At 45.7% G+C, this 19,824-nt stretch overlaps 1 protein-coding gene across 1 annotated transcript in view; it reads right to left on the reverse strand.

Annotated features, from left to right (window-relative positions):
• Nucleotides 1-19,824, reverse strand: part of SUSD5 (sushi domain containing 5) — a 35,106-nt gene that overhangs the window by 10,417 nt on the left and 4,865 nt on the right. The window contains exons 2-4 of the mRNA XM_059664165.1: nucleotides 18,243-18,420; nucleotides 13,959-14,077; nucleotides 1,283-1,471 (exon numbers count right to left, since the gene is read on the reverse strand). Coding sequence (XP_059520148.1) covers nucleotides 1,283-1,471; nucleotides 13,959-14,077; nucleotides 18,243-18,420 — 486 coding nt within the window. The remainder of the gene's footprint in view (nucleotides 1-1,282; nucleotides 1,472-13,958; nucleotides 14,078-18,242; nucleotides 18,421-19,824) is intronic.

A 19,824-nucleotide genomic window follows, 5' to 3' on the forward strand; every position in this document is an offset into this window, starting at 1 on the left:
TTTGTCAGGGCAGCGTGGCCCACTCCCCATACACTCACTGGAAGTACCAGGCCGCTCGGACCTTCTCAGACTGTGAAGCCCAAGGTCGTTGAGCCCTTCTTCCGTCTGCAAACACACACTTCCTTTAAAAATGTCGCCTTCTGCGACACCTCCCCTCCCTTCTACTTCATCATCTGTCTCCTTTGAGGCAGCGGTTACTAGAGTTTTCTTTAGGGTTGGGGCACTTTTGCCCAACTTGGCATACACAGCGGCGAGGACTCTGGCCAAGCGAAGGGATGTAGGGTGAGTAAATGAAGGAACAGCCGATCGGCCGGTACCAGGAATGTTGTTATCCAAACCCAGGTGAGTCCAACTCCAAAACCCTTGTTTGACCCACTCTCCCAAGATGACTTTTCTCCAATTTCAAACAGTTCCTTTAATCAAACAAGGTGATGTTCACGGGAAAAATGCATGCGAAAGGGAGTGAAATACATGATGATGATATTCTTGTCACACACACACACACACACACACACACACACACTTATAATGACATGAAGACGTTAACCATTAAACCTACAGAGTATTGAAAACTGTAACGGTCTGTATACTCAGCCAAGTGTAGAAACCAAGATTCCTGCCCAGCAGCTGAAAGCTCTAACAACTCTGCTTTGCAGTGAGAAAATAAACACCATTTCAGACACACAGAACCCGCATTTAGTTCTCGCTCTACCGGGGCCAGTAAACATGTCATTTGGCTGGTAGGTGTGGCTCGGAATGATGTGGCTTCGGTGCCTGAGCAGGAGAAAGCCAGCTCATGAACCATCTTGCGGTGAGTATGGGTGCGCTTTGAGGTGATGCAACAAACAGGAACTCGGGCTGGGCGTGCTGCCTGGTTTTCTGAGACAGGTGAACGATCAGAACTGACACAAAGGAAAGTGCTAGAAGATTGCTCCACTCATGCTTCTAGAACTTGTCCCAGTCGGTATCCCTTTGTTACCGGCATGCAACAAGGCAAGTAGGTACACCGAGAGGAAGTTTCTAGAGGCTTTTAAACAACATGACAGGTGAATTTTATTCTTTTAATTTAACAAAAAAAAATTGAGCTCCTATTTTGAATATCTTTGTTTAATTTAGTTTTATATGATTTCATTTTACTAAAGTATCAGTCTGCCAATGACTAGGAAAAAAAATGTAATGGTTCACAGAAAATATGAGAAGTAGCAAAGTAGACAATAATTAAAAAAAAATATTACTCCACCATGTCAGGGCAGGTGGAGGCGGCCGGCCCAGGGCGGCTTACCTTTCCCGCAGGCCTGCACCAGGCCGTACCACTCCCCACAGCTGTTGCACAGCAAGGTGAAGGCGCTCTGGCGGTGGCCCGTGACGTGGCCCGGGGCGCACACGTACAGCAGCTCATCCCCCATCTCCAGGCCGGTGCGTCCCTGCAGGACGGTGTGTGGGAACGAAGGCGGGTCTCCACACGGCTTCTCTGGGGAGGACGAATCACAGTTAGCTTTCCCAAACGATGCAGACCTTGTGCAGTTTGGGAGAAAACAAACTTAAAAGACAACTCTCCCCCTCCCTGGGTGCTGCCTGCACCCTGACCTGGGATCACGGGGGCTGGTTCCCCTACATGCTGGCATCCCAGGGCCTGGCAGAACACCTGGCACAGATGAGACACTCAGAAATATTTGTTGAATGAATAATTGTGCTTTTAAAATATGTATGTTCTCAGTAATACATCTATGCATTTTACTATTCCAGGCAACATTACCCTGTAATGTCTCCTTGAAAGGAGGAACCAGAGATGAGCAGCGCCCTCCCCCCCCCTTTTTTTTTATTGACTGCAGAGAGGAAGGGAGAGGGAGAGAGAGAGAAATATCAATGATGAGAGAGAATCATTGATTGGGTGCCTCCTGCACGCCCCACACTGGGGATCGAGTCCACAACTCAGGCATGTGCCCTTGACCAGCATTGAACCCTGGACCTTTCAGTTCGCAGGCTGACGCTCTATCCATGGAACCAAACTGGCCAGGGCCAAGCTCCCCTTTTTGGCCTTATTTACATAAGTGAGTAGGTCCTCGTTGTCAAAAGCTAGAATGTTACAGACTATAGAGTACAGCAAGGGTGGCTCTCTCGTCCTCCAACCTCAGCCCTGATGGCCACACTGGGATCAGTTGGTATATACAAATACATGCAGACACACACACACACACACACACACACACACACACACGGATAGATAGATATAGTTGTGTGTGTGTGTGGTTTTTAACATAAATGGGATCATATATGTGTTACTGAGAACATACATTTTTTAAAAGCAAACTATTTTTATAGCATTTTTAGGTTCCCAGCCAAACTGAACAGCAAGTACAGATAGTTCCTATGTCGCTACCCTTACACATGCACAGCCTCACTGCTATCAACACCCCATACTGAGTGATACATTTGTTACAATAGACGAACCTACACCCACACATTGTTATCACCCAATATGCAGCTTCCATTTGGGTTCACTCTGTCCGGGAGCCTTACTCTTGGATCGGAACATGGAGAAGAGTCCCCACCCGGCCCTGGAACTTCTTCCCATGCCTGCCCTCAAGCTGGCCCCAGAGTCAGTCTTGGGGGACACAGCCCATATCTCCTTTTAACTCCCTGCCCTAGTTCTCCCATGAGGTTTTTACTGGCCTGATTGCAAAAGGGACTATGCAATAAACCTGGCAAGCTCAGGGGCAGCCCAGGTGGCAGGCCTTACAGACTCCGTGACCAAAAGTAACCACACCGGATGTTCTGATCCTAAATTCCTAACTGGGCAGGCCGTGGAGGGCAGGCAGGTCCCAGGCCCACAGCTTCCTTAGCAAAGGCCAATCTTTACTGAATGAGCCCTGTCCATTGTTCTTATGCATCGAGAATAACATACCTTTGAAATGTCAGATAGTTTTCTCTTCTAGGCCCCTTTGAGGCACAACCACAGGCATCAGAGCACAAGGCCACCAGCTCAGAGAACCCCTCACTGTTAGCATGCTCCCTGCATGCCATCGCTATGTGCTGTAAATGTTAATTATTAACTACGCTGAACCCTCCAATGTAAAAGAAGTATGTGTTTCTCCATTCTGCTTTTTATCCAATTCTAGAGATTTCCCCAGTTGGCTTTCTCCTGCCCTCTTACTCTACCCCTCTTGAATTTCACATGACTCTCTTTATGTCTCCTCCTTTGATTCTAATGTGTAAAATAAGCCGTTATTCTCCTGAGCATTTCCTCAATCCATTGAGATCTTGCTTTGGGGCATATCCTCAAATTTGGCTCAAATAAACTCTTAGAAACGCTTCCATAGGATGGATATTCTTTCATCGACACTAGTGTATATGTTTTTTAATTTTTTCCCCCCTGGAAACAAGCCTTTTAGAAATGAACGTAGACTGCTTTGCATTAAAACTTGTGAATTGCTTTTGAAAAATCTGTGGCTGGTCGGAGGCAGCCGCGAAGGGACTCACCCTCGGCTTCAGCCAGTGAGGGAATCCAGAAGGTGAGGAGGGGAGGCCCAAGCCTTCCTCCTTCCACATCAGCGGGAGCTGCCACGCCCAGCTCAGGCGAGACCCTGGGCTCAGAGATCCACAGGACAGATCTAAACACAGCTCCATCGTGGGAAATGACAGGTTCATTGATGTTAATTGAGGGAAGAGGTTAATGGTTACAGAGTTGGGGCCTGAGCCAACCAGGTCAGACTTCCAACCCCAAAGTGGCCAGAGGGTATTCTCTAGTACTTACAGATAGAATCAATCCCATTTAAAATATAAAAAATATCTTAGTGGGTAAGCTTCAACCGCCCCCGCCCCCCCCCCCCCGCATCCCCCCCCCCGCCCCCCATTAAGCATGATGCCAGCTGTAGTTCTTGTTTGTTTGTTTGGTAAATATTCTTGATCAAGTTGAAGAAGTTGATAACTTCTATTCCTAGTTGGCTTTGAGTTTTATAACGGATGTTGGATTTTGTCAAATGCTTTTTCTGCATCTATCCATCTGCTCGTCTGCTGCTTCTTCTTCCTTGGCCCGTTTATGTGATGGATGACATTAATTGATTTTTTAAAATGTTGAACCAGCCTTGCACCCCTGGGATAAGTCCCACTCGTTTGTGGTCTATACGTCTTTTTTTATATTGTTGGATTCAAATTGCTAATATTTTGTGGAGGACTTTTGTATCTATGCTAACTTGTATTGGTCTACACTTTTCTTATAATGTCTTTCTCTCACTTTGAGCTTAGGGTTATGCTGGCCTCGTAGAATGAGTTGGGAAGTGTTCCCTCTGCTTCCAATTTCTGGAAGAGATTGTAGAGAAATGGCGTAACTTCTTCCTTCAATATTCGGTAGAATTCACCAGTGAACTCACTCTGTTTTAGAAGGCTATTAATTATTGATTCCATTTCTTTCCTTACAGGCTACACCAGAAACTCAAAGTCATTTTCCCTCTAATATTTTAGCAGCCTTTCCACATGAGAACTACAAACTACCTCAGTCTTTTGAAAGGCTACATTACCACACACATTATTTAATCATCACACTGACATTTCTGTTGGTTCCAAGTTTTCACTGTTATAAACAATGCTACAATGGGCAGCTCAGATGGACATTTTTGTACATATCTTATTTCATTAGGAAAAAATCTTCTAGGCGTGGAATTGCTGCATCAAAGTGATGCACTGAGACCTTTTTCCGAAAAGGAAATAATATTAAGTTCAAATTTCCTCTTCTGGCTTTTATCTGTTGGAAAGGAAAGCCTTTAGTCCTTATGCAGTCGAGTTACCTAAGCAGCATATTGCTCAAAGGAAGACATGCTAAGAAAGGATGAAAATAGAAAATGACTTGTGCTGCAAGCCACCTGATTGGCCTCACAGCTTGTGGTTTGGGTGGCATTTTCTCAGAGCGCCATTGCTCTGCATGTTCGTTAACTGGAGGGATTTTGAATGAAGGAGGGTGTGGTTGTGCTTTAGGAAGTCAGCACAGAATGTTGTGTTTTAACCAAAACTGCCTTGACTGTCGCCCAGGAGATCAGCTGTTTATCCCCTCCATGTGGCAAGGAGGAACAGGCTGCCATCTGAACGCGGCCACGAAGCCGGGGGCAACCCACTGAGCAGAGAGGCATCATCCTTGGGTTCACCTGGTCCGAGCAGGGCATTCTGAGAAGAATGGACCAAGTTCATGAGCCTCAGTCAAATAAATTTGCGCCAAAGGCCAGCTGGTGTCTCAGGGGCAAAAGGCTCTGTCTCTCTCTCCAACATCCTCGGCCACCTACAGCTCACGCTGGACGTCCCATTCATTTCTCCTCGTACCAGATCCAGTTTAGGAAATGGTAGGTTCTTCATCAAACACTCACTCTCAAAGGACTAGTCAATTCTTCCATCCTCTATCTGTGGGGCACAACACCAACTCTTCGGGAGGAAAAGCCAGGAGCAGGGTAACAGAGTCAAGGAGAGCTTCTGGCCAAATCTACACCTTAGCAGACTCCTGGGACCTTCTCCCTCAGATGTCATTTCCAGAATGGCATGGGCTAGATTCTGGCTCAGAAAAACCACAGCAATGCTCCTGAGGCTGGCCACACATACCCGGTGTTTCTGGATTTCCCACAAATGCTGGAGACAGGAAACACTCCGCTTCTTAGGTGGTGTGACTTCGGACGCTCCAAGATACCAATCCCATGCCTTAGCACAACCACCTGAGTGCCAAAACCACCACCCAAGGCCAGGTGCAACTTGAATTAGTTCCTTTCAGGAACCTTCCCACCTTTAACTTCACGAGGGAGTGATGGAAAACAGCTGTCTATATACCTGGGCCCTATTCTCCTCTTTAGGGAAACTTGCATTTGGGCCGTTTTCACTGCTATAGTCAGTTTATTCCACAGATAGTGATTGGAGTTTGGGGAATCTCAAGAGCTGGGTTTCAATGGGAAGAGCAATCTCTATTATTTTCCCTTTCAAGGGATGAGATTTTATAAGAGATCTTATCTCTCGTTTAAAATATATATATTGATTTCAGAGAGGTAGGGAGAGGGAGAGATAGAAACATCAATGATGAGAGAGAAACATTGGTTGGCTGCCTCCTACTGGGGATGGAGCCCGCAACCCAGGCATGTGCCCTGATGGAGAATGGAACCTTGACATCCTGTTTATAGGTCCACGCTTGACCACTGAACCACGCCAGCTGAGCAAAGCTCTTGTCTTTCAAACAAATAGTATTAGTGAACAATGACTGATTGTCCATTTTTCTTTTTTGTGCTTCCAAGTCCTTTATTGGGTGTTCCGTGCTCTCAGGCCTGCAGCACAGGCCGTGCCTTCTCTGCCTGCAGCTTCATTATGTCTTGGTCTCTGAGCTGGTCGAATCCACCTCTCCGCGCCCTCCAGGTGATCGCCCCACCCCACCCCACCCCCGAGGGCGGAGCGCGGCGCAGGGCGTGACTGCTCAGACGGCAGGTCAGGCGCCCACGCGGCGCTCCCGGCGCGAGATGAGCTCACGTGGCCCACGGAGCCTGGACGTGCGCAGAGGCTTCCCCCGCGCAGTGGCTTGGCCTCGGGGGTCAGCGACGGGACCCAGAAGCTGGGCAGCATCTTGTCCTTGTCCTTGCCGGTGCCTGCGGGGCCAGCGCTGGGCCGGGGTTGGGCAGCATCTGGGCGGGTCCCCCAGGAAGTCTTGGGCGTGAAGGGCTGGAGGGCGCAGCTCACCATGGCCGCCTCCTTCTCCAGGAGGCCCCGCACCTGGTCCTGCGCTGCAGCTTTGTGCGCCTCCGCCGGGCGGCCGCTGCTTCTGAAGGCCTTCATCTGCCGGCATCTCCTTCTTCTGGTGCAGAAAGTCCGCCGGGATTGCCTCGCGCATACAGGCAGCCATGTGGGGTGACGCGGGGTCATGGCCCGGCTGCAGAGAGGCAGCAGCAGTCCGCGTCCTCGACGGCATCCGGCTCATCCAGTGCTCTGCGTCCCGCCACCTGAGGCCGCTGTGCCTGGCCTCCTCCTTCTCATGGTAGGTGCAGTTCTTGTCCAGTTGAGTCATCCTTGAAAGAGACCTGAAGGGGTCTTGCAGAAGGGGGTGTCGGCAGGGTGTGCGTGAGGAGTTAGTGGGAGGAGTTATCTGAAATCGCACGACCTTGACTCCTTGTTCCTTCCTTAATTCCTAGACTGTCTCATTTTCCATTTATTATTATTATTTTTTTTAAATATATTTCTTTATTGATTTCAGAGAGGAAGGGAGGAGAGAGAGATAGAAACATCAATGATGAGAGAGAATCATTGATTGGCCGCTTCCTGCATGCCCCCCACTGGGGATCAAACCCACAACCCAGGTATTTGCCCTTGGCCAGAATCGAACCTGGGACCCTTCAGTCCGCAGGCTGACTATCCACTGAGCCAAGCCGGCCAGGGCTCATTTTCCATTTAAATGGGGACACTTGCTTGCCGTTCAGATCTTCTGAGAACCAGTTCCCACAGAGTTTAGAACTCATATAAAAGTTGATGCTTTCATTTTGAGAAAGTTTAAGGCTTCCATCATGATTTTTAAAGTTCTCAAGAAGAGCCCGCAACCCCCATTATTATTCCACAAACCAGGGATGGAGAAATTCCAACCCAAATGCTATTTGAAGAAGCTGACTTCTGTGACCACCTGCCCAGCTCCATCTTACTCCACCCAGCACACCACACACCAGCATTGTCTTCCCCATTCCACCCAATGTTATTTGTCCTCAAACTCTGTGTTGCTTCTCAAACGTGAATGTGCATCAGAATCTCCTGAAGGACGTGTAACACACATTCTGCTGTGTTTTTTTTTAAAAAAAATATATATGTTTTTATTGATTTCAGAGAGGGAGGGAGAGGGAGAGAGAGGTAGAAACATCAATGATGAGAGAGTCATTGATTGGCTGCCTCCTGCACACCTCCCACTGGGGATTGAGCCCACAACTGGGGCATGTGCCCTGACTGGGAATTGAATCGTGACCTCGTGGTTCATAGGTCTATGCTCAACCACTGAGCCACCGTGGCTGGGCACTCTGCTGTGTTTTGAGTTTCTCAGTCAGTACGTCAAGGTTAGGGCCCAAGAATTTGCATTTATAATAAGTTCCCAGGTGATGTGAATAGTATTGGTCCAGAGACTACCCTTGGAGAACTACTGCTCTAGGTAACTATCATACCCTCAAAAAACAGACAAAGTTAATATATGGTGACAGCAGTCAGAACAGAAATGGCCTCTGGCCCTAACCGGTTTGGCTCAGTGGATAGAGCGTCAGCCTGCGGACTCAAGGGTCCCAGGTTCGATTCCGATCCAGGGCATGTACCTTGGTTGCGGGCACATCCCCAGTAGGGAGTGTGCAGGAGGCAGCTGATCAATGTTTCTCTCTCATCGATGTTTCTAACTCTCTATCCCTCTCTGTAAAAAAAAAAATCAATAAAATATATTAAAAAAAAAAAAAGAAATGGCCTCTGGCTCTGCTGGGAGAGGAGAGCACTTGTGGAAAAGGGCTCCCGGGAACTATGGGGTGAAGGAAATGTTCTACATCTGGACTGATTATGAGTGATTTTCACTTTCTTTATACTTTCCATAACAATGGCCGCATGTTCCTGTTTGTAATTAGGAAATATATTAAAATATAAAATGGAGCTAATGAAAGCCATCTCATTAGGTTGTGAGCAGAATTCAATGAGCTTATGCCTTGCCCTGTGCCCAATAACATGTCTGGAATGTAACAGGGACATAACTAAATATGAGTTCCATTTCCCAAGTAAGTTGAAGATTGCTAGTCTTTTGAATCATTCTTCAAGTAATGATGATAACTGAATGCCCAGTTCCCTCAAGCCAAATGCAGCCAAGCACACGTTGGCTGAACAGGAAGTGAGGGAGGAAGGGCAAAACAAAGTGGTTCGTAAGATCCATCAGAACACAGACCCTTTGGCACAATTTCTCTGGCTGCTCAGACACCCTGTGTTCCTGGGAATTGACTGTTTGAGTGTCAGGACTGATCCAGCCTAGGTTTTTGGAAAGGAAGACCTGATACTGTCCGGGCCTGAGGTGTAGGTGGCAGAGGAGGGGGCCTCACTGCTCACTGAGATGGGGATGATTTAGGTCAGTGGCCGGCAAACTGTGGCTCGCGAGCCACATGCAGCTCTTTGGCCCCTTGAGTGTGGCTCTTCCACAAAATACCGACTTCTGCTCATGGGCCACAAAGTTTCGATCGCACTATACGTGCGCGCCCGCACGTGGTATTCTGTGGAAGAGCCACACTCCAGGGGCCAAAGAGCCGCATGTGGCTCCCGAGCCGCAGTTTGCTAACCACTGATTTAGGCTACCTCTGAATCCACCTCAGACATGCCCAGCAGCTACTCAAGCCACTGAGGATGTTCTGAATCCAACTCATTCTCCTGGAATGAGTACTATGGCTGTCCCAGATCTAGTCTCCCCAAACCATTGTTCTCCCTGTCTGCCATGTCCTCTCCTCCCTTCCCTAACAATTATTTCCAGAAACAGAATCTTCAAATTTTACCTCAAATGGCATAGACTCAGGAAGTCTCCTAATTATTCTCCTCCTTTGTGTCAGGAAACATTCAACTCTAACTTACACTGTCAACTCCTTGAGGGTGGGGATGAGACCTCTGTATCCAGCTGTCTGTCTATCTATCTATCTATCCATCCATCCATCCATCCATCCATCCATCCATTCATTCATCCATCTATCCTTCCACTGAATCACCCACAAGTCTGAGCACTGGACTTTACATTACCCTCGACAAATAAACAAATGGCCAAGGTCAGGTCAATGGTAATAAGCTCAGAACCTTCCACACTCCCTTGGGTGACCCTGAACTAAATACATCCTATCAGGTGTTCAAAGCACTACAGTTGATTTCCGTCGCCTGACTGCAGCCAAATAATTTTCCCCAAAGCCAATCCTGAGGCCTGGGGCCTCCTCCAGGGAGACCTGAGAATTGGTTACTCTCAAAAGTTCCTCATAGCTCTCAAGATGAGCATCCAGTTCTCTTCTTGATGACATAAAGAAGCGAATGATTCCACTTCTGTTTTTAAGGGAAGTATAGGCAATAGATAAATATGCAAGGGAGGTAGAACACGGTGCTCAGAAGGTGGGGTGGGTGAGGTGGGCTGGCAGGGAAGAGCAGCCAGCCAGCCTGGCTTGGGAGGTGGCGGACAGAAGCACACTCAGAGTGGAACCCTGTGGGTGCACTCCAGACCCCACACGTCGACCCCAGACAAACTGCCAAGAGAAGCAGAGCCAGAGAACCCAAGTGGAGGCAGCTTATTTCATCCACATCCCGTTGGTTAAAAATAACTTCACTTATTAGTTTAAGTGAGATCACCGCAGGACTGGAAATTCACTCTCGGTGAGACAAAGTACTGGAAGGAAAATGAGAAAAGTCTACATTCATGAAGGACTTTATTTCAAAAAAGAAACAGGAGGAAGCTGTCTAAATGTTCCACGGGCTCTGTTTTCCTTCTGGGCTCTTTATAAGGAAGCCGCCTGCCGTTTTCGGAGTTGGCACGCACAGAGCTAACCAGCACATGGAGCAGCATTGGGGAAAAGGCAACCTTTGGAGACGATACTGTGCAGGGTGGTATGCTGGACCAGACCTCACAGACACTCACTCCTGAGGGACCACATGGAACCACCTGTCTCAGCTTCTGCTCGGGCACCACGCCTTCCTTCAGCACAGATTTCCCTATTGACTGCGCTGTCAACAAAGGCTCCACGAAGCATGGCGGAGGACCATGTGGGCGCAGCTTACATGCTCTTCCTAAAGGATGAAAGGCGGGGGAACGGGAGCTCTCCCTGAGTGCCCAAGAGAGCAGCCCTCTGACCTTAGTCCCACCTCAGCATTCCTGGGTCCCCTAAACGGCCCACCTGCAGCCTCCTCACAATCAGGCCATTAGGACTAAGACTCCAGTCCGCCCCACACAGCCTCTCCCGGTGACCGGGAGGTGGCCGGAGGCGAGGCTCAGGCAACTGCTCTGGGATGCAGGGCTCTTGAGCACTTTGACTCGAGTGATCCACATTCCGTGTTCAGGTTTCACTAAAACAGCATCAATCTTCACATACATTGATCGGCATCATGAATTTCCGTCACAGGCTGGCTCTTCATGACTCGGATTCCACACACACACACACACACACACACACACACACACACACACCCCCGCCGCCATTGTTATTGTTATAGTTGTGTTGTTTTTAGGAGTGTGTAGATCATTTTATTTTTTTGACGTTTCTTATTTTTATATAATTTCAAAGTCACAGGAAAAGTGTAAGACTAAGTAAGGAACTCCCATAAAACCCTTCATCCAGATTCACCAGCACGTTTTCATTTGGCCCCGTTTGCTTTATCATTCTTCTCTCTAGATAGATAGATAGATAGATAGGTAGATAGATAGATAGATAGATAGATATGTATAGATATATATCGATATCTATATAGAGAGACAAATATATGGAATATGTATGTATGTGTGTCAGTACCTGTAATTCTTTTCGGGACCATTTGAGAGTAAGTTGTAGATATGCTGTCCCTTTGTCCCTAAAAACCTTGGGATGTGTTTCCAAGAACAAGGATATTCTCCTACGTAACTGCAGTGCAGTTACCAAAATCAGGAAAATTTAAACATTGATACAATACTATTATCTAATTCATAATCCATATTCAGACTTCATCAATCATAGCTATTTTCTCATGGTCCAGGATACAATCTAGGATCGCAAATTTCATTTCGCTGTCAAGTCTTTTTAGTCTATTTTAATCTAGAAGAGTTGCTTAGTCTGTCTTTGTCTTCCTTATCCTTATACATGTTTTTAAAGAGTATAGGCCAGTCATTTTATAGAATGTTTCTTAATCTGAGTTTGGCTAATATTTCCTCACAATTATGCATTTGGGGCAGGAATACTACTGAGTTGAAGTTGGGTTCCTCTGAGTGCAATATATCAGGAGGCACATTATACTGGCTTGGCGATTACTCAAATTTGGAGTCACCATCACGGCTTTGACCTTAGTGCCCTATAGGATGTGAATGGATGTTTTCTACCTCTGGCTTCATGCACTACCATTCTAGGTAAAAGGGGCACACACTTGCATACACACAACCTATGAAGTGGAAAGCCCAGGCTATCCTATGGACGATGAAAAACGCATGGCTCAGTCACCCCCAACACCCCAGATAACAGCCAGGCCTCTCCCAGAAGCAAGGCCACCTCACTAGCAACTGACCATAAACTCATGAATGAGCCCAGCTGAGACCAGCAGACAAATACAACTTGTTGGCCAAAAAAAAAAAAGAAAAGTGAACTAAATAAACAGTTGTTGTTTTAAGCCACTACCTTTGGGATGCTACGTTACACAGCAAAAGCTAACTGATACCTCTTGTTTATCAGAGGAAGGAGAGAAGACTCAGACGCCCTGCATATTCACGTAAAAGCCCTAAAGAACGAAGGTCATGCTGCTTTTCTTCTGGCCCTGTCTTGTCTCCCTCAGGGATCTGAACCTTTGCCTGTTTGGGATTCATTTAACTTACTTAATGTGATTTTAGAAAAACAGCAATCTGCGAGTACAGACCTTCCTGGAGGAAAACCCCATAGCGGCAGAGAATCCTGTCACTAACAAGCATCTAATAAGCATCAGCCAGGGCCTGTGGCTCCTGGACTTTTTAAAGGTTAGAATTTGGTGCCTCTAGAGTGCAGCGTGAGGGTTTGTACCTCTAAGAAGTTCACCTGGTATTTCCCATCTTCAGAGATTTGGGAAACTCTGCATTAGAGAATTAGCTCTCAAACTGCTCGACATGTTAAAATCACCAGGGAGCTTAAAAAAAACCCTCCAATATGCAGAACATTTATATCAGATTATCAAGGGCTGACATCCGGGCATCAGTGTTTCTTAAAACTTCCCAGGTGAGACCTGTGTGCAGCAAAGCGGTCCCTGTGCGGAGGCCTGTGACTGATGGCTAAGCGGCTGGCTTCCTCTTCATTTGCATGAACATTCCCTTCAAACAGCTTGTGTTTCTGGTAATGACCGTGGACTTATTTCAGTGCACACGAAATGCTGCCCTGCAGACTCCTTTATGGTTTTTCTCCTCATCACTCAGCTGACTTCCCAGGAGGAAGTTGAGCTTTCCTTCCTACGATCAGTTTCCTAAATCCTATACATTCCATTTGGGGGAAAAGGAATGGTTTTTTTTTTCCTTTTCAGTGTGCTGACTACCATGAAGAGAGACAGAAGGGTAGGCTGTATCAGTGACTGTAACAGACACGTTCAGGGGTTGCCCACATTCCCTAGATACCTTTACCCTGCCCATGCACAGGGGCTCCTGGCGGGCACCTGTCCACCTGGGTTGGAGTGTGGCACCCAGGCTACTGCAACCCTTTGCCTGTGCACATCAAAAACCAGAGGAGCCAAAGCCGGTTTGGCTCAGTGAATAGAGCGTCAGCCTGCGGACTGAAAGGTCCTGGGTTCGATTCCGGTCAAGGGCATGTACCTAGGTTGCGGGCACATCCCCAGTAGGAGATGTGCTGGAGGCAGCTGATCGATGTTTCTCTCTCATCGATGTTTCTGACTCTCTATCTCTCTCCTTTCCTCTCTGTAAAAAAATCAATAAAAAAACAAAAAACAAAACCAGAGGAGCCCAGGAATTCACATCTCCCTGAAGCAGCCCTTAGCCAATGACTGACAGGTGCATTGGTATAAATACCCCTGCTCTCCTACATAAGCCAAAGTTACCCCCAACCCCCACCTCAACGCCACTGTGGACTCTGCTTAGCATTTCACTATTGCTTGGTCTGCTTCCTTTTCCCGTTCCTTCTCCCCTGTATTATTGGCTTTTCTTTGGAAGTCTCCCTGCCGTGTTGAGTGAGTCCTCACCTCAAGGTCGGCTTCTAGAGAACACAACCTACGGTGGCAAACCCCATGGCCACACCCTCCAGAACCTTGACAAAGGCCCTGGCACTGACCTTCATCCTTAATACAAAGGGCATTGTATGTGCCGCCAGGAGCCGGGTTGCTCTCAATTCTCACATCCACAGCTTTCATGATGTGCTGTTCACCACTCCCCTTGCTGCACACGGTTGTCCTGAAAGAGACAAAGAAGACAGAAAAAAAAAAAAGATGACAATTTTAGAAGAAAGGGTAGGAGAACTGACAGCTTGGAAGCAGCAGATATTTTTCTAATTCAGGAGCTTTGGCTGAAAGCATCAGAAACATTCTCCCCAAACAAAGGTCTAAAGTCAGGAAGACATAGGTGATGCTTAAGGTGAGGTCGTATGTATGAATTCAAGTTTCAGAGGCCATACATACATTGTGTATCTCTTCTAGTATATATTTTTTTTAATTCATAAAATTCTGCTCTTCTCTTTTTGAGGAGGTTTGTTTTGCTCTTCATATTTCTTTAGATGAATCATTAGTCATGAATCCTAAGCCTTTCCCCTCTTCTAACAGGAGCATTTAAATGCTTTACATTTCTCTCTAGGTATAGCTTTAGTAGCATTCCATGGGTTTGAGTATGTTATATTTTTAATATCATACACCTCTACTTATATGCTAATTTCCATTATAATTTATTTTTGTCCCATGGTTTATTTAGGAATACTGTATCTTTTTTAAACAGCAAATAGTAGAATTTTTAAAAATTCAAATTATAATCTTTGTTTTCTACTGGAGTACCTCATCTACTTAATTTAATCTCAGATCTCTTTGAATTTAAGTCTGCCATCTTTCTATTGGTTCTGCCCATTCTTTCTTCCTTTCTCCCTCTTTTCTGTTCCCCATTTTGATTGCTTTGATTATGTTCTTGGCATTCTCTTTCCTCTGTATTGGTTTGGAAGTTACATATCCTTTTACTATTTTTTTAGTGGCTACCCCAGAAGTTATAACATGTTTCCTCTACTTACTAAAATTTAATATTACTTTTACTTTCTTCCCCAATGACACTACTTGAAATACTTAAAATACTATGTACTAACATATTTAAAATACTTCCTGGTTGATAATACCATTTTTTAGTATTTAGTATTATTATTACTGCTTTATAGAATTATGTTATTTCAGTTTACCCCCACCTCATTTACTGTTTTTTAAAAAATATATATTTTATTGATTTTTTACAGAGAGGAAGGGAGAGAGATAGTTAGAAACATCAATGAGAGAGAAACATCTATCAGCTGCCTCCTGCACATCTCCTACTGGGGATGTGCCCGCAACCAAGGTACATGGCCTTGACCAGAATCGAACCTGAGACCTTTCAGTCTGCAGGCAGATGCTCTATCCACTGAGCCAAACCGGTTTGGGCCATTGACTCTTTCCATTCATCATTTTTTTGCATCTGCAACCTCCCACCTGTAATTATTTTCCTCCTGCCTTTACTGTTTCTTTTAGTGGAGGTCCAATTTGATGAATTTTCTTACCTTTTGTATGAAAATGTCTTTGTTTTTTCTTTGTTCTTAGAAAATATCCTCACTGGGTATAGAATTCTAGGCTGGCAGTAATTTTCTTTTAACACTTTGAAGGTATCATTCAATTATCTTTGGGCTTTCATTGTTGCTCCTTTGAAGTACTTTTTCTTATTATTATTTTTAATATTTTTTTCTTCGTATTTGATTCTAATCAGATGTGCCAAGTTGTGAATTTCTTTTTGTTTGTCCTACTTGGGCTTTGTAGGGCTTTTGAATCTGTGCCTGGATGTTTTTCTTCAACTGTGGATAAGTCTCATATTACTTTTCCTTCTTCTCCTTTTGGAATTCAAATCACATACATCTTCTTTGCCTTTTACCCTTTCTTCTAAAAATTTCATCTTTTTTTTTTTCTTAATTCTGAACATCTTCCTCTAAAATATCTTCCAGTTCACTAATTTTTTCTTTGGCTCTTTTTAATCAGCTGTTAGAACCATCTATTACATTCTAAATTTCAGTGATTATATTTTTCATTTCTATGGTTTCCATTTGGTTATTTTTATAGTTTTCAGTCTCCTGCCAAAATTACCTTTCTTGGCTCTGTATCTCTGAACACTATAAAGAGTTATTTTAAAGAGTGTATCTACCACTGCTAATACCTAGATTTTCTACTGGCTATTTTTGTTCTTGTTGGCTTAGCTTCTCATGAGACTGGTTATTTTATATTGTGTGACAAACCCTATGCTTGCTAAAATTATTTGTGGAAATCAACTGCCTAGGATAATGTTTTCTCCCTCTAGAAATGATTTTTAAAATCAGTTCTGCTAGCTACCCGGGGCACTGGGACTCCAGTATCATCTTAACCCAAGTTCAGGATTAAGTTACGAGGATTTAAAGCTATGCTGCAGCTCCTCTGAGGACCTGTGTGCTTCTTGCAGTTTACTCCTACAGCCTTTGCAATGTTCCAACCCAAAGCAAAGGACTCCCGAGGCCCCCACCTGCCCAAAACCTGAATTCAAATCTCTGTCCTCCTACTCCTACAAGGCTATTGAAATTGCTAACCAGCTTTTCAGCCACCCTTTATTAGAATCTGCAACATCACCGAGGAGACAAGTGGTCCCAAATTTTGTATTCTCTAGACCTCTGTCTTTCTCTGGATTTATGTATATGCTCAAAATAAATTCATGGAGACACAGATCCTATCTACTACCTGTCTACTACGCCACCGGTTGCAGGATGCGCTGTGCATTGAACAATTGGTTTTTGGTAGGGAAGGGGGAAGGCTGTGACTGAAAAACCCACAGTGAAATGTACATACTAGTGGTTAGATACTTCTTGGTTCCAGTAACATTAAAATGGAAAACCTACTTTTAATATGTTATGAAGTAAATATATCAAGTTAAGTATGAGTGCTTTATAAAGAATTATCATCGTAGCAATGTAGAGATCCACCAAGATGTCTTAACACTTTACAGCAAACCCAGGGAGAATGGACCTTCCAATGACTCAGTGCTGACCTGTAATGCCTGAGAGACCTAAGCCTGGCTCTGAGCGGGCTCTTCAGAATCGCTGAATACCCTGGTTATCTGATGCCATGATGGTGACAGAATTATGAAAAATACCCACACTTGACGGCATAATGGAAAAATGCATGCACAGGACATATTTTGTGTATTTAGGAATCTGGATGTAAACATATAAGGCAGAGAGGGTCACAGTTTCAGATCCACGGACAAGTTTTGGATGAAGCCTCACGTGTCTTCTCTGCTCAATTGCAGCTTCACATGTAGCACATGGAGACGTAAGTCAGCACGGCTGTGTGTGTTTTCTATGGCCATCTGCCAGCCAGACATCTTCGGGGTCATTGTCTTGCCCTTGGAGCCCATTCCTTTCTCAGTGGAACGGCTCCTGCCTTCTCTCAGTCTAAAGAAGCAGTTAGCAGCATTAACGGGATGTTTTCTCCTAGCTGACCACAGGAATTACTTCTCCACAGGACTCCACAGGTCAGGAACTCAGACAGGGCACAGTGAGATGGCTTGTCTCCACTCCATAATGTCTAAGAACCTGAGCTGGGGAGACTCATAGGCTGGTGGCAACTCCGCAGTTGAGGGCTGGAAACACCTGGCACCTTCCCTCACATTTCCGGCAGTTAGCGGTGGCTACTGGCCAGGACATTGGTTGGGGCTACTGGTGGAAGAACCGCTTTGGGGCATCTGGGCTGGGCTTCCTCGCAGCATCTCAGGACAGTCAGACTTCTTACATGGCGTCTCAAAAGTGAGAGTCCTCAGAAATCCGGACTTGATCTCAGACGTCACATAGGATCACGCCCGCTGTATTCCATTGCTCCTGGCAGTACTCCGCTGGGCCTGATTCACAGGGAGAAGACACAGACCCCACTTCTCAATGGAAGCAACGTGAACGAGTCTGTGGCCATATTTTCACACTCCAGACCATCTTCCTATCCCTATGTGTGCAGATGCATATCCACAGAGAAGAACAGAGAAAGAATATATACCAGACCGTTACCTCCGAGGTGGGGAAGAAGAGACAAACTCACTTTGTACTTTATACATACCTGTATTATTTGAAATTTTTTTACAAGCATTATTGTTTTTGTAATTTAATAAGGAAATTCAAAATAACCAAGTCAGGGGGAATAAACTGACAGAACTGCAGGGGAAAAAATTTTTTTAATATGAGAATTCAAAACAAGAATGCCCTGGAAGCCACTGCCCACTGCATTTTGCCTGTCCTGACACCTCATTAAAACAATTATGTAGCCCCCAAAGGAGCCCTGGTGGGGCAGCCAGATGAGTTGGATGGACAGCTAGCCCGGCTCGTCTGACTTACCCCAGGGTGCCGTCCGCCAGCCAGCCCGTGGCGCACACAGCGGAGGTGCAATCCTGCACCACCCTCCGCAGCTCCTCCGCAGACACCAGGTGAGCACCCCTGCTCTTGCAGGAAAGCCGAGCCGCCTCCAGGTCCAGCCCCAGAGAGCCGTTCTGAGACTCCAGCACAAAGAGCTTCCCTGTGTGGGGACAAGCACGAACACAGGCTGACTCGGGGATCCATGGAATGTAAGCTCCTCACACTCACTCTCTAGCAGACACCTGCTACAACTGTAGTCTTCTACTTGCCCCAAGACCCAACTGCAGCAACTACCCCGTGGCACGCATCCCTGGGACTAGGTGTTGACAATCACACTAGTGTTTTAACCCATTTTTCCCTCTTCTTTTTTAAAAAGGGTGGAGGAGGCCCAAGGGGGTGGAAATGGGGGACATTTGTAATACTGCCGATAATAATAATAATAATAATAATAATAATAATAATAATAATAATAGAACCATCTGCTCTGGCATGTTTTTCTGGATAAGCCCTTCAAATATTCTTTTTATTTTTTATTATTATTTTTTAATATATTTTATTGATTCCTTACAGAGAGGAAGGGAGAGGGGCAGAGAGTTAGAAACATCGATGAGAGAGAAACATCGATCACCTGCCTCCTGCACACCCCCCACTGGGGATGTGCCCGCAACCAAGGTACACGCCCTTGACCAGAATCAAAACTGGGACCTTTGAGTCCGTAGGCCGACGCTCTATCCACTGAGCCAAACCGGTTAGGGCAGTGAGGGCGAACCTATGACATGCGTGTCAGAGGTGACACGCGAACTCATTTTTTTGGTTGATTTTTCTTTGTTAAATGGCATTTAAATATATAAAATAAATATCAAAAATATAAGTCGTTGTTTTACTATGGTTGCAAATATAAAAAAATTTCTATATGTGACACGGCACCAGAGTTAAGTTAGGGTTTTTCAAAATGCTGACACGCCGAGCTCAAAAGGTTCGCCATCACTGGGTTAGGGCCGAATATTCTTTTTAAAAAGGTTGTTTTAAAAACACCACGTGGCAAAGCTCAGTGCCCCGTTTCCCTGAGTTGGGTTACTTGGTGTCTAAGGCACTGATTCAGGCTTCAGCTTTGCCTTCTTTTGCCCACCCCAGCCCTGGGGTGACTGCATACATAACAGGTTGCTCCCTTTCTGTCTGACCCTGTCTCTATCACATGTCCCATTTTCTCTGCCACTCGGTTTCTTTGCTATTCCCTACTCACTCTTTCTTCCCTCTCCTTGACTAGTTATACTTACTCATCTTTCAGATTCTCCTACACCACGTCAAAACCTCCTAGTATATGCTCTCACAGTACCTCTGTCCTTTAATCTTATGTATCAAAATCACAATGTGAGAGTAGGAGGATGCTGCATGGACATGCTCCCAGGAACAAGCTGGAATTACAACTGAAATACGGAAAGGCTTCCTGAATAATCAATGGAAAACTCTCAGGAGAGAACCCTCATACCCAAGGACCAAAGGTGGAGAACGCATTGAGACTGGTAGGAGGGGCAGAGGCGTGAAAAGGCTGGCTGAGCACCCA

This window comes from Myotis daubentonii, chromosome 14, assembly GCF_963259705.1.
Source record: "Myotis daubentonii chromosome 14, mMyoDau2.1, whole genome shotgun sequence".
In the NCBI taxonomy this organism is placed as follows: Eukaryota; Metazoa; Chordata; class Mammalia; order Chiroptera; family Vespertilionidae; genus Myotis; species Myotis daubentonii.